General features: G+C 41.7%; 1 protein-coding gene across 2 annotated transcripts in view; it reads left to right on the top strand.

The window, feature by feature from the left end:
• The window catches only part of KPNB1 (karyopherin subunit beta 1), a 29,191-nt gene extending 15,938 nt beyond the window's left edge, over positions 1–13,253 (top strand). Inside the window, exons 10-22 of one of the 2 annotated variants that reach the window (XM_059670779.1) lie at positions 1,202–1,426; positions 2,303–2,494; positions 3,396–3,526; positions 4,378–4,525; positions 5,724–5,795; positions 7,631–7,775; positions 8,886–8,968; positions 9,937–10,044; positions 10,381–10,524; positions 10,640–10,745; positions 11,337–11,451; positions 12,098–12,259; positions 12,978–13,253. In XM_059670779.1, coding sequence (XP_059526762.1) covers positions 1,202–1,426; positions 2,303–2,494; positions 3,396–3,526; positions 4,378–4,525; positions 5,724–5,795; positions 7,631–7,775; positions 8,886–8,968; positions 9,937–10,044; positions 10,381–10,524; positions 10,640–10,745; positions 11,337–11,451; positions 12,098–12,259; position 12,978 — 1,632 coding nt within the window. In that variant the 3' untranslated portion in view covers positions 12,979–13,253. The remainder of the gene's footprint in view (positions 1–1,201; positions 1,427–2,302; positions 2,495–3,395; positions 3,527–4,377; positions 4,526–5,723; positions 5,796–7,630; positions 7,776–8,885; positions 8,969–9,936; positions 10,045–10,380; positions 10,525–10,639; positions 10,746–11,336; positions 11,452–12,097; positions 12,260–12,977) is intronic. The other variant, XR_009449315.1, reaches the window with a different exon arrangement.
• The last annotated feature ends 2,156 nt before the right edge of the window (positions 13,254–15,409 follow it).

Genomic DNA, 15,409 nt, shown 5'->3' with positions numbered 1-15,409 from the left:
GCACCCCAGTGGGGACCCCCACCTTGATCCAGAACACCCTTCAGGGCAAACCTGCCAGCACCGGGATCAGCATGACAGGGGGCAGCGCCCAAACCCCCTGATCGCCCTGCGGCTCTGTGTGTGACGGGGCAGGGCCACAACCTCCCTATCCGCCCTGCTCTGTTCACGACAGGGGAAGGCACCGCAACCCCCTGATCAGCCCTGCTCTGTGCCTGATAAGGGGGAGCTCCCCAACCCCCTGATCGCCCTGCAGCTCTGTGTGTGACAGGGTGAGGCGCCCCAACCCCCCCCCCCCCCACACACACACACACACACAGGCCCTGCCCTGAGTGTGACGGTGTGGCGCCCCAACCCCCTGATCCGCCCTGCTCTGTGTGTGACAGGGTACGGAGCCCCAACCCCCTGATGGGCGCTGCTCTGTGAGTGACAGTGGTTGGTGCCGCAACCCCCCAATCGGCCCTACCCTGAGCATGACTGAGGGTGGCATCGCAACCTCCCGATCTCCCCTGCTCTGTACATGATAGGGGCGGTGCCCCAACTCCCCAATCAGCCCTGCTCTGAGCCCGACCAGGGGCTGCACCTAGGGATTGGGCCTGCCCTCTGCCACCTGGGAGCAGGCCTAAGCCAGCAGGTCGTTATCTCCCGAGGGGTCCCAGACTGTGAGAGGGCACAGGCCGGGCTGAGGGACCCCCCCTCCTCCCCAAGTGCACAAATTTTTGTGCACTGGGCCTCTAGTATATATACAAAAGCCTAAGTGACTGGCTGACCGGTAGCTATGACACACACTGACCACCAGGGGTCAGATGCTCAACACAGGAGCTGCTGAGCTGCAGTGACTTGGCAGCTGAGGTTCTCAGGTGATACATCAGGAACCAGAGAAGAGGGAGCCCGATTCCAGGATGCAGCACCTGAGAACCACCCTCTCGCAATCCAGGACTCTTCAGGGGATGTTGGGGGATGTTGGAGAGCCGGTTTCGGCCTGATCCCACACGCCAGGCCTAGGGACCCCACCAGTGCATGAATCCATGCACCAGGCCTTTAGTAAAATATAAAGGTTTTGTTTTATTTTCATCTACGTAGCTTAAGTTCTAATGACATTTGGGAATAGCCAGAGTACCTTGTGAATGAAAGTGATTTTCTTTCCTCTCTTTTTTTTTTTTTTTAAAGCAAAACCTTAACTAGTGCTACATTCTTTCTCCAGGATGAAAATGATGATGACGACGACTGGAATCCCTGCAAAGCAGCCGGGGTGTGCATCATGCTTCTGGCCACCTGCTGTGAAGATGACATTGTCCCCCATGTCCTCCCCTTCATTAAAGAACACATCAAGAACCCTGATTGGCGGTACCGGGATGCAGCAGTGATGGCTTTTGGCTGTATCTTGGAAGGACCAGAGCCCAATCAGCTCAAACCACTAGTTATCCAGGTGAAGCTGCGGAAGATTTGGGGTGGGAAATGAGATGTTTATTATTTGTTTAAATTATTTGCTTGAAAGTGTGCCTTTATTTTAAAAAACAAAGCTGTAAGTAGTCACCCACAGAAGTTATTTCTAGATAGCTATTTGCTGCCAATGAAGGGTAAAACATATTTCTTTGTGAATGTTCAAAAAATATATTTAACTTTTTTTTTTTTTTTTACAAAAGACATGACTTGAAAGATGCAGAAAAAGCCAAAATGAACAAGTCATCTCTAATTCCCTTGCCTAGGGATAACATTCTAACTCCTGATACTTATTTCAGTATGAATATAATATGTGCAACAGGATGGGGATCTTACTGTGCAAATAATCTTTTAACTTGTTTTTTTCTCTTAATACTGTATCATAAACATTTCTTTGTAATTTTTAATGATGTGACTATTTTGTCCCTGGGACAAAATGACATTTACATAATGAAAATTCTTAGGGAAATATTGTACTTACTTTGCTATTTAAGAAGATAGAAGTCCATTATAATTTGGTTTAATATGTAGAGAACTGAACCTTTCAGTATATAGTCAAATATTGCCCTCATAGCTACTTCCTAGGATCTCAACCTAAGTAATTTAGTAAGGACTGTTGCTGAAAAGTCACACCAAACCCTGAAGAAAACTATACTGGAATTTGGTGTAGAGAGGAGGACTTTTCCCTTTACTTACTTTTATTTATTATATTATGGATATTTGACAAGCATGTCTTTAAAATGACAAAACCATCTTGATGCTTTGAGTTAAAACCTAACCATTAGAATTTCCTCTTCTGAGGTATTAGTCAACATGAGTTTTAATCTTTGTTTTGCCTTGCTAATAACTATTGTATTTTCAGGCTATGCCCACCCTAATAGAATTAATGAAAGACCCCAGTGTAGTTGTGCGAGATACAACAGCATGGACTGTGGGCAGAATTTGTGAACTGCTCCCTGAAGCTGCCATCAATGACGTCTACTTGACTCCCCTGCTGCAGTGTCTGATCGAGGGCCTCAGTGCTGAACCCAGAGTGGCTTCAAATGTGTGCTGGGTAAGGGGATTTTTCCTGGTGAGATAAGGATCTTGGCTAAACCATTGGCAAGGAAATACGAGGTGTGGGAGAGAAATGGGTCTGCCTCCCTGGAAGGCTTTTTCTGAATAGCATCTCCTTTCTAATCTCTTCAATTAAATGTGGGGGAGATGTCAACTGCATTAGCCAGTAGGAGCTGTTGACTCATGGTGACTGGTTCAGTTCCTCAACCATTTAAAACAGTCATGCTAACCCAGTGGGAAAACTATCTGGACTCCATTTTCTTTCTTCAGTTGCTTGGGGAGAAGAAATTTAGATTAAAGTAGAGAGTTGCTAGCTACAAAAAGTACAATTGCTGAGAAGGGGACAAGAGGAAAGGAAGGTAGGCGGTGTAAGTGCTGAGTCAATATGGGCTGAATGTAGTTCACTAGGGACATTTGGGGGTGTGGGGGAGGAAGTTCAAATAAGGAAATGGGGGTGCTAAAAGCCTTTCTATGATTAGAAGTAGAAGTGGCAGGCATTTGTGGTAGATGAAAGTACTCTGCTGCTTAGAGAGTTTTGGGCCGCACAAACAGATATAAATAAGTAAACATTTAATTTTAAGGATCCCTATAAAACGTTGTTTTGAGATGACTTTGACCGAAAAAGTTGAGAATTCACTAGCATTGATATATTCTAAGATAATTGGAGAGGAACACTGCCCAAAGTATCTTTTTTATTATTATTATTAGTTAAGGTATTACAAATGTGTCCTCATCCCCCCCCCATTAACCCCCAACCTCCCCCACACACACAAACTCATGCTCCCATCCCCCTGTTGTCCATGTCCATTGGTTTCTGCCCAAAGTATCTTAAGGGAAAATGAGGTGATCCTGGGGTAGGGTTCTTTTCAGGACCAGTAGTAACTCTCTTTGGTTTTAAGGCTTTCTCTAGTCTGGCTGAAGCTGCTTATGAAGCTGCAGACGTAGCCGATGATCAGGAAGAACCAGCTACCTATTGCTTGTCGTCTTCTTTTGAACTAATAGTTCAGAAGCTCCTGGAGACCACGGACAGGTAACTTCTTATTAGGTGTCTTTGCATTCAACCCCTGCCTTCTGTGTGGGGGGTTGTCTGACCTAGTCATAGAAACATAATAATAGGAGGAATTAGAAGAATCCTATAGTAGATTATTTGTTTAAATAAGAGAGAGAATAAAAAGGAAAAGAAACCATTAAGGAAGTGGGCTATGTATAAGTTCTTCAGGCTTACCTTGTTTATTTCCACTTCTCTGTTCAAAATTATATATAAAGGCATCTCATAGATTAATGAGGAAATTTTAGATGCCTTTTTCTTAGCTACTCAGGCAACCTCTTTAATTGTCCACATAGGTTCTTCATCATTTTTATCTAACTTTTTCTTATAATTATAGCCTATTTCCAAAAAGGCCATTCAATAGTTTAACCAGGTCTGGAGACCATAATGAATTGAACACAGTCATTGGCTCAAAGGTTGAAAATTTATTTCCTGGCTGTATTTTGTTGCCACATTCAAATAGGTATGCCACCATATCAGTTTCTGAGTTCTTTAATTGTTGAAATACAACAAAATGTTATAAATTTTTTAGATATATTTTTACTGATTTTAGAGAGGGAAAGGAGAGAGAAAAACAAACATCTGTGTGAGAAACATTGATTGGCCACCTCCCACACGCACCCTGACTAGGAATCGAACCCGTAACCCAGGTATGTGCCCTGACTGGGAATTGAACTGGTGACCTTTTGGTACACTGGAGGATGCTCAACCATCTGGGCCACAGCAGCCAGGGCCTGATTTCTTATTTTTGATGAAACAATGTTTACATTATACCAATTTCTCTGTTCTTTCTCAATTGGGACTTTACGATTTTTGCTGGTTTTTGCTTGCAGACCTGATGGACACCAGAACAATCTGAGGAGTTCTGCATATGAATCTCTGATGGAAATTGTGAAAAACAGTGCCAAGGATTGTTACCCTGCAGTTCAGAAAACTACTCTAGTCATCATGGAGCGACTTCAGCAAGTACTTCAGATGGAGGTGAGACTTGGGCGTTCCTGGCTGTTGGCAGAAAGGGTGCAGTACTTCTAACAGCTTTGCTTTCTTTCTTTTTTTTTTTTTATTTTTTTTTATTTTTTTATTTTTTTATTTTTTATTGCTTAAAGTATTACAAAGGGTATTACATATGTATCCATTTTATCCCCCCGCCCTAGACAGTCCCCTAGCCTCCCCTACCAGTGTCTTATGTCCATTGGTTATGCTTATATGCATGCATACAAGTCCTTTAGTTGATCTCTTACCCCCCTACCTCCTGCCCCCCAACCCTCCCCGGCCTTCCCGCTGCAGCTCGACAATCTGTTTGAGGCAGCTCTGCCTCTGTATCTATTATTGTTCAAAAGTTTATAATGGTCTCTATTGTCCACGAATGAGTGAGATCATGTGGTATTTTTCCTTTATTGACTGGCTTATTTCACTTAGCATAATGCTCTCCAGTTCCATCCATGACGTTGCAAATGGTAAGAGTTCCTTCCTTTTTACAGCAGCATAGTATTCCATCGTGTAGATGTACCACAGTTTTCTAATCCATTCATCTACTGATGGGCACTTAGGCTGTTTCCAGATCTTAGCTATGGTGAATTGTGCTGCTATGAACATAGGGGTGCATATATCCTTTCTGATTGGTGTTTCTGGTTTCTTGGGATAACAGCTTTGCTTTCAAGGCTGTTCTTTCTTTCGGTGTTAAGTATATATTTTCTCAGAAAGATATAATGCTTACGCAAAGAAGTGTTGTAATTTAAAGTTTGCATTGCTTGTCACAGTTTACTCATAAATGTGTGTGGGGTGTTTTTTGTTGTTGGTTTGTTTTTATTGATTGATTTGTGGGAGAGAGAAAGAAACATCAATTTATTGTTCCACTTATGTATTCATTGGTTCCTTCTTGTAAGTGCGCTGACCTGGAATCAAACCCACAACCTTGGAGTATCGGGAGAATGCTCTAACTCAGCAGTTGCCAACCTTTTCCACCGACCACGACCACCGGTTGGAGACAGCTGCTTTAAACAACTGAGTTACTGACCCCAGGGCACATGGGTTACATGTTATTTACTTTCCTACATTAGCATCAGTAAAGATTAGTTAATGATCCTGGCAAGCCCAGCAAAAATGGAAACATTGAGGGACTTTAGAGCTTCTTTTAAAAGTATCTATTCTGAGCATGATAATCTTCTTTTCCTTGTAGTCACATATCCAGAGCACATCGGATAGGATCCAGTTCAATGACCTTCAGTCTTTACTCTGCGCAACTCTTCAGGTATGATGGTGCCGTATCACACTCTCCAGGGAAGAGAATTATATCCCAGGATGACAGGGTTATGTGCACCCTGAACTCTGAAATGGTGCAGGTGATGCTTATGAGAAACTGCTCTGAATGATTGGCAGAAAAGTTTTTCATTTTCCTGCCTCTCTCCATCAAGAAGGCATTTGTCTTCTGCACACTGTCGGGAAGAAAACTGCTCCGTCTAGGATGGTCCTCCCTGCTATACAGCGTTTCTTGTTTATTTGAATTTATGAGTTTATTTGAGTTGAACAGGATACACCTGAAAGCAAAAATCTCAACAGACTGATAAGAATGTTTCTTTACAGCTGTTTAGCGTCGAGGCAACTTTTAGTCTTTGGTTTTCATTGCTTGTCCCAGTGTAGCCCAGTAGATTTGGTTCCCAGCTGTAATTCACCCAGCTAAAAATAAAGCCTTGATTCTTTACCATCATACCTTGAGTTATACTTAGTGTTGACAGTAGCCGTTTTCTGAAAAGCCAGAATAATTCAAATGTCACTCCTCATGACAAGTCATGCAGTGGCTGAGGGTTTTTTACTAAAGAACAAGAAAACCCTGGAACTTGCCCAATGCTTAGATGGGCACTAGATTTTAGTATTGAGTGATGCTTACTAGGTAACCTTACCTCTCTTACTCCAAACTTAATGTTTTTAAAATATATTTTTATTGGTTACAGAGAGGAAGGGAGAGGGAGAGAGAAATAGAAATACCAATGATGAAAGGGAATCACTGATCGGCTGCTTCCTGTATGCCCCGCACTGGGGTTTGAGCCTGTAACCCAGGCCTGTGCCCTGACTGGGAATCGAACCGTGACCTCCTGGTTCATAGGTTGATGCTCAATCACTGAGCCATGCTGGCTGGGCCAAACTTAAAGCATGACTGTTAAGAGGTGTTTCCTTATTCATCAGACAAGTACAGGAATTATTTAGTAACAGTTGAAACAAATTAAAGGTTAAGGTGGGAAGTTGGCAGAATATTAAATTAGGAAAAGGCAGGTTGGCTTCATTTTATCAAGACTGTTTCTTGACCATTATCTTGACCATTAGGATATATGAAGGGTTGTTGTTTTATGAATAAGAACTACACTGAGTGGCCAGGTTATTATGACCACCCCATCAGTACTTCATTGACACTTCCAAAAATACTGAATATTGAAAACTTCCTAAGCAAATACTCTCAAGGTTTTATTATTATTATTATTTGCATAACTAATTCACTTCATTGTACTGATGGGGTGTTCATAATAATCTGGCTGGTCATAATAATCTGGCCACTCAGTATATATGATATGTTCTTTAAAGCAGAAGTAATAAGACTGGAATATGGAAGCTGCTGATGGGTTTGTCAGACATAAAGAGTTGGTTTTATGCACCATGGAAGCTCATTGTGTGTGTTCTGAATTGGGAAATAGAAGGGATATTAGAATGTACTTTGCAAGTGATTTGCACTGTCAAAACATTTGAGCATAAAAGGTGTATTTGGCCTTTTATATTTATCCTGACCAGAGGATATTTTTTACATTGCTTTTTCAGAGAGAGTGGGAAGAAACGGGGGGGGGGGGGGGGGGCATCTACATATTTGACTGGCTGTCTCCCACACGTGCCCCACCTATGGGCGGGGAGTGAACCTACAACCCTCTGGTATGCAGGCTGACGCTCTGTAACTATTGAACCATACCAGCCAGGGCAGTATATTTGGCTTTTTTAAGAAAAAATTTCAAGGGATTTAATTGTGTTTCTTTTTTTTTAAGTATAGTGTTCTGATTGGAGGGTTTGGAATCAACAGATCCTGAACTCTTGTTCATTTCACAGAATGTTCTCCGGAAAGTGCAACATCAAGATGCTTTGCAGATCTCTGATGTCGTCATGGCTTCCCTGTTAAGGATGTTCCAAAGCACGGCTGGGTCAGGGGGAGTTCAAGAGGATGCCCTAATGGCAGTTAGCACACTAGTGGAAGGTCAGTGAGCAGACATCAGGCAGGGAATGTTTTTAGAATGCAAGAGCTACGATGCCAGGAAGAATTTTTTACTGTGGAAAGCATAGCTCTGTTTTCTCATTTACTGCGGCATGAGTCAGTTCAAGTTAAATTGAATGTGATTGTAAAATTGTGCATGACTGCCTTGCCACTTAATCTCCTTGAAGTAAATGGGGAGCCAGTTTGCAAATCAGATTGGCAACCTTTGGTGGGGGGGGGGAACTGTTATCTACCTAATGTGTGTCGGGTTTCTTTTCTCCCTGAAAGTCTACTTGATTATTGAGGTTTGGCTCCTATCAAGGATAGAGGAAGCAAAGGTTTCTATTTTCTTTCCTGGAACTTGTTACCTCTTGGTTTGGGTTGTAATGCTTTGGACTCGGGTTGACACATCATAGTGCCTTGTATGGGATGGAACAAAACAATGAGTGAGTTCTTGGAATTTCTGGTTGTTACATGACTTAGGAGAAGCCACATCAGACTTAAGACTCTTTGAAAGGTCATTAAAAATACATTAAAGAGCAGTTTAGAAACCTGGAATGCTTCTTTCGGCGATGCCTATATCTGAGAACCACTCCCCTGAGAACCAGAACTATTTCTAGCTTAAAGAGCATGTGTCTAGCTGGTCTGGCATCATGGGACCACCCTAACGGAGCACAGCGGTTCATTTTGGCTCCTGGAGTGGCTGATTTGGATATGCATCCCAGTCTGCTTGTCCTGACTGGCTTAAGTAAGTCCTTAATGGAATTGCACAGGGACCCAGTTGTAAGCTGGAGTCCAAGAGGACATGTTATAATCAGATGAAGAGGCAGACAAGAGGCAGTATTGCTAGCTTAGCCAATTCAAATTAACCTTGACATTCCTAGGAGGCCCTACCACTTGGTTGTTTGAGCCAGAGTGAAATCCTACTCTGGCCATGTGGCGTGGAGTTAGGCCCTTCTAGCATTTAAAATTTGGTTTGTCTGAGGCAGCCTTAATGTCTTAATGATAGTCGGTAATGAACTCACCCAACCTGGTGAGTTTGGAACTGCTAGCATGGTTATTTTTGCTCACTTCTGTGATACCCTGTGGTGGTAATAGTTTGTTTCTTTACAGTGTTGGGTGGTGAATTCCTAAAGTACATGGAGGCCTTTAAACCCTTCCTGGGCATTGGATTGAAAAACTATGCTGAGTACCAGGTAGGCTATACATTTCAAAATATAGTTGACCTTTGCACTGCTCAGGCCTACTTGTATGCAGACATTTCAATATGTTGGAAATTTTTTTTTGGAGATTTGCAGCAGTTTGAAAAAACTTGCAGACATGGATCACATAGCCTAGAAATGTTGAAAAATTAAAAGAAAATTAGTTGTGTCATGAATGCATAAAATACATGTAGATACTAGTTTATTTTATCATTTACGATCACAAAATTATGTCTGTTATAAATATAAAGAGTTAAACTTTATCAAAAGTTATATACACAAACATACATGGCGACAGTCAAGAGAAATGTAAACAAATAAAGAGGCAGTGTTAAATCATAATTGTATGACATTAACTACAACAGAACTATTACTGTAATTACTTCATAGCCACCTTCTGTTGCCATTGCAGCACGCTCCAGTGTTGTGAAAAAGTTATATGTGGATTTTGGGCTGTACCTGGGTTGGAACCCCAACCTCCACATCATTCAAAGATCAATTATAATACATTTATATTCTCATTTATACCTAATAATCATTCTGGTACAAACTCGGTTTCCTGTAGCGCAGGTAGTTCTTCCCTGTGTATCGACCCAAGTATTGAGCTATTTTATTTGTTGCTCTGAGTGTCTCAACAAAAGTAGTCAGTGAGAAGCAGGGTATTAGCTGCCTAAAATAGAGTAGTACTCTAATAGCAGTACTTTTTTTTTTTTTTTTCCAAGCCAGCTGCCTCCACCATCACCATCCCTGGTGAATATTGTCTTTTCTTAGTGATATCTCTGATAGTCTTAGTTCTCTTCCTGCCATATTCATTAAAATGAATAAATCTCAGAGAGGGGGGATGTTTTTTTCTTTGACTCTAGGTTCAAGTGTTAAAGGCCCAGCAGCTAGGTAAACAGTGCTTTACCCCTCCCTGCAGGCAGTCTTTTCTGTTGGGAAATCATTTCCTTGCTCCTCTGCAGGTTTGCTTGGCAGCAGTGGGCTTGGTGGGAGACCTGTGCCGTGCGCTGCAGTCCAGCATCCTGCCCTTCTGCGACGAGGTGATGCAGCTGCTGCTGGAAAACTTGGGGGTGAGTGAGTGAGCTGCCACACACAGCTGTCCGCCAGGCCCCAGAGTGTGGCTGTGGGCTAATGAAGAAGGGAATTACTCATTTTCACAAGACAATTCTAAAGTCAGATTATAAAATTAAAGGAAAGCATGGAACTTGGGGAGGAAAACCAGTACAACGCCAAGGAAAAGTAAATATAGAATCCCTCTATCCAGAGGTAACCATTGTTAAGTTGTGTGTATACACCCAGCATATTAAGTTGCTTCTTTTTTTTTTTTTTTTAAAGAGTTTTTGTCTTGGGTAGAACAAATTGTGACTTTTAATAATTTGCTTTTTCTGGTTATTTTTCCTTGTCAGAATGAAAATGTCCACAGGTCTGTGAAGCCACAGATTCTGTCAGTGTTTGGTGATATTGCCCTTGCTATTGGTGGAGAGTTTAAGAAATACCTAGAGGTTGTATTGAATACTCTTCAGCAGGCTTCCCAAGCCCAGGTGGACAAGGTAAGCTTAAAGCTATCTTTCAGTCCAGCCCTGGTTAGAGGAGTAGAACTTTGACAAACGTACTATAACTAAAAATGATCAAGATGATGGAAATTCTTTCCTTTGTGTCTTACAGTCAGACTATGACATGGTGGATTATCTGAATGAACTAAGGGAAAGCTGCTTGGAAGCCTATACCGGAATTGTCCAGGGATTAAAGGGAGACCAGGAGAACGTACACCGTTGAGTATACAACCAAACTTACATAGTCCAGGGTGCACCTAGTCAGATGGGCTGTGTCTTTCATTCTGTAGCTTACTTGTGGACTAGTACCTATTGCTTAAGGAAGGGGAGGAGGAGGAACGGTGCCCTTATGAAGAGAGGAGCTTTGGTGAGGGGGGCGGCGGGGAGATACAGACTTTTATTATTTTGCTCCTTCTTTGCTGCATTATCTCATTCCTTGAGCGTTGCAAGGGATGGGATACAGCAAGGCTATTGCATCTGCACCAACCTGAGTGGCAGTTGTTGATACACACACCCTCCTTGTGCAACTGAATTGAGTGATTGGGGGGTTTTTGTCTTTTACCCCTTCGATATCATGGGCTTTGTTTTTGCTGTATTATATCAGCTTAATAGAAGAGGAATATCTGCTTTTTCTGTTGACTTGAGAAATGGCATGTTAATCTGAGAAAGAATAATTTGGTATAATTATATTCAACTAGTTCTCTAGCTGACACCTGCCTGATGGGGTTAGAGTATTTGGAAATTTTGAAATGGGGTATAGCCCTGCCAGATATGGGACAAGTTCATCAGACCATCTCTTTCTTTTATAGCGGATGTGATGCTCGTACAACCCAGAGTAGAATTTATTCTGTCTTTCATTGACCACATTGCTGGGGATGAGGATCACACAGACGGAGTAGTAGCTTGTGCTGCTGGACTGATAGGGTAGGTTATACCTGGCTTCTAATAGCTGAGTTTAGCTTCTGGTGGAAAGTGAGAGGACATGTTAAAAAAAAACTGGGGGAGGCGGGTAGACTAGAGGGTAATTATCCACTTTGGTACAGAGGAGATTTCTTTCATAGAACCCATGGTGTCATGTTTTGAGTTCTCACAAGTAGTAATTCATTTAAGACATTAGCTCTACTAGCTTCATTTCAGAGCCTCCAGATTTTTCATTTCTTCCCACTAAACTCCTTATGAAGTGAACTAGGTATAAAAGCAGCATTAGATCTATGTCCATCCCATATTCTGATGTTGGTCAACAAATTGAGGGTTTCTGAACCATCATTTAAAGAAAGAACATTGGTTTTGAGAAGCTCAAAGACTTGGATTCTAGTTCTGATTTTACCATGAAATAGCGGTGGGATGATTAACTTTGGTAAGTCATTCTACCTCTTTAGACCTCATTTTTTCATCTTTTGAGGGCAGGTGTTAGACTTACCTATTTATAAGATTTCTTTCAGTTTAAAAAAGTAAATGATAGAAGAAACCCATAGCTACCTTAGCACTGGTTTCGGAGGCTCAACAAATAATTACTGAGCTCAATACATCAGGCCAGGAGCTCATTTTCCGGTGTGTTTATTTTGCACAGGGACTTATGTACAGCATTTGGGAAGGATGTCCTGAAATTAGTAGAAGCTAGGCCAATGATCCATGAACTGTTAACTGAAGGACGGAGATCGAAGACTAACAAAGCAAAAACCCTTGCTACATGGGCAACAAAAGAACTGAGGAAACTGAAGAACCAAGCTTGGTAAGAGCTTGTCTTCACTGCCCTCTTTCTTGTACTTTCTTGGGGAGGAGGAGCGTTTATTTAGATTGTTCTGACAAAGACTTCCTTTCATTTGGTATTTTGTTTTGTACTGTTTCCCATATAAGTGCGTCTGAGCTGGGCCTTTGTTCCTAAGCTTTGTACTAGTGGAAGGGTCAGACAACCTCAATCTTTCCTTGAGCCAAATATTTGATTCCTCATGGTGATGAAGAACAGAACTTTTATAACTAGAATTCACTGAAGTGCCCACATTTTGGGCCTTAATGAAATCCTCAATAATGGCACTTCCCCTAATTCTTTTTTCTACTCTCTATTCCCTTCCCTATGCCCTTTTCTTTCTTGACTGCTGTGCTTTTAGACATTGCTTAGCGCTTAGCTCTATAGAAGATATCCAAGTCAGAGTTGTCTGACCCCTGCTTGGCAATGAAGTTTTAATTTATTTTTCTCTCACATACTCAGTTATTTTACTTTACAGATCTCAGTAAAATTGGCTATTTTGAATTTTATCTTTTTACTTTCCCTTCCACCTTCGGATGTGCCAATAAATGGCACATAGGAAGGCAAGAAAAATAAGTCAGTCCTTAAAACGTTGACAAATTCTATTCTGCCCTCTGAGCACTTAATTGTAGGAATCAGAGGTGTTTGGCTCTACCAGCTGTATGTGATCTCAAAGATTGACCTTTTTTCCATCTATTTTTAGATCTTGTTACCATTGGGATGATAACCTGAGACCCCCACTGGAAATCTCCAATCTTTTGAAAAACCCGGAAGTGAGGAGTGTGCACGGATGCTGAATGTTTGGGAATGAAAGGATGAGTGAGTGAGGCTTGAAAACACACCACATTGAAAATCCTGCCACAGCAGCAGCCGCAGCCACCAACAGCAGTGCTGTTAGTGAGCTAAGTAAGCACTGACTTCGTAGAAAACCATAACGTCGGCCATCTTGGAAGAGAGAATAACTGATGGATTTACTTACTTACAAAAGAAAGCTGTCTCTTCCCAGGAGAGGCTAGAACTAGCTTTTCTGTATTTTGGCCGGTGTTGAGTGAGTGGAATGACTAGTTTGCGAGAGCAGCAGGAGGAGGTGGAGGAGGAGAAACTGGGTTCAGCTGTGGTGCTTTGTTGTAAAAGGCAGTCTGGCCTTTGCTACTGATAAGAAAGATGGAGCCTGGGTCTCGAGCCCACCTTTGGTGTACCTTTGCCATACGGTACTGTATGTGCCGGCTAAAAGGAGGGCGAGGGATTCTTTACAGTCTGAGAATGAGTGTGTGTGAGTGAGGCGGTATCCACATTCTCAACTTCAAGTCATTGCAGTTTCTTTTTCCCGGAAAAAAAGGGGTTAGACATTGCATTTCATAAAACTAACAAGTTCTGTCTACTGATGCAGCACAAGAGATGTAAAAAAAGGGGGGGAGGGGATGCTCTTTAGGTTTCATTTTTTTGTTTTGTTTTGTTTTTTAATTATCTTCTAGGGAAAACACTGACGAATGTTCAGAGCTCCCATTCTGATCTATCTCATCAAGGCGCCTTTCCTAATAATATGGTTCAACTGTGAATGTAGAATTGGGGGGAGGGGGGAGAAAAAGAAAACTCTGGAGTTAGATGATATAGAAAAAATAAAAATACAATTGTTACAAATAAAGAATGCAGACTTCAAAAACAAAAGAAAGCCACAACCCCCCCAAAAAACAAAATTTAAATGCTCAGATTGGCAGCACAAAAGAACGTTCTCTTCTGACGTGTATCAAGGCAGTCTGAACGCCCCCAGAAAATTGTGCCAAAGAGTTTAGAAAACAAATACACAATAAAGTAAACACACACACACACACATAGCAAACTTCAGGTAACTATTTTGGATTGCAAACAAGGATAAATTTAATGTTCAAACAATCTGATAAAATAACCATTTGGAAACTGCTTGGCCTTCTGTTCTCTTATTTGATTGACTGCAATGCGGTATTGGTCTCTTGCTGCACTTCAAAACCAACTAACCAACAACAACAAAAGAATATATAAGTATATATATACATATACTTAGACTAGAACTCTTGTGATGAAAGTGGCACTTGAAAAAGGTTATATTTTTCCACTGAAGTTGAAGATTAATAAAATGGTGTCAAACATTCCCCTGGTCACACGCTTTAATATTTTTTTAAAAGTGTGATGTGCTGTGATAACCATAAATCAGACTTAATTATGTTCCCTTTACACAGGGAACAGGGCACCCTGAATTTGGGTTTTAGAATCTTTCAGCAATAAGGGATGTGGGTGAGCTTTGATCCTCTTCTGGTTTTGCAGTTATTAGAGGAGTTTTTGCCGGCGTTTCGAATATGCTGCTTTCAAAAAGACCAAGGAAGATTTTTAAATGCTTCCTAGTATTTGGAGGATTGAAAAACAAGACCTTAAATCCCCACTTCCATTTTCATTCTAGCAAAAAATAGGGGCTTATGTATTTCTCTGCCATTTTCCCCTTCCTGTCCAAGCCTTTCGTTCATATGTGGGTTTGGCTCGGTTTTGCCCATCCATATGGCAGCATCTCTAATAGCTCTTGTACAGGGTATCAGATATTGTGCCTTTTGGTGCCAGGTTCAAAGTCAAGTGCCGATCTATGAACCAGTGTACAAAAAATAAATCCAGGTATTTGAAGAAAAGACGCTCCATTGTGAATAGAGTGCACCAGCTCTTAAGCCCTAAGAAGAGACCTGGCCCTCTAATGCCTTGTGTAAATTTTAGTTGTTCCTTGAGGGAGAGGGTATACTAACCATTCCTGGTAGACAGGGTTTGGTCAAGGCTTAGGGATGCGGCAGGAATATTGGGGAGAAAAAAAATGATCATTCCTCAGTGCTACCCATTTCTGTCCTGTGTGGGCTGCTTAGCTAGACAGCAGGAGAATAAAGTACACCAAGAACCATAATGAAAACAAAACCTTGCGTGTGTTTTGTCATTTTGTTCCAGGGAAGCAGTTGACAAGTGCTGTTATTAAAGCTTTCTCCCAGATCCATTCAGTGATGGAGAGGAGGAAAATGGGCTGGTTGGATTGTGGTCTTGGTGCCTCGCAGTTATTCTGCACTGGTTATGCATTTAATCTAGTTACCTTTGGCTAGTGGGTATTCCATAGTCTGGGTATTTGTC

The sequence above is a fragment of the Myotis daubentonii genome, chromosome 16 (genome assembly GCF_963259705.1).
Source record: "Myotis daubentonii chromosome 16, mMyoDau2.1, whole genome shotgun sequence".
In the NCBI taxonomy this organism is placed as follows: Eukaryota; Metazoa; Chordata; class Mammalia; order Chiroptera; family Vespertilionidae; genus Myotis; species Myotis daubentonii.
This window is presented reverse-complemented; position numbering and strand designations above follow the sequence as displayed.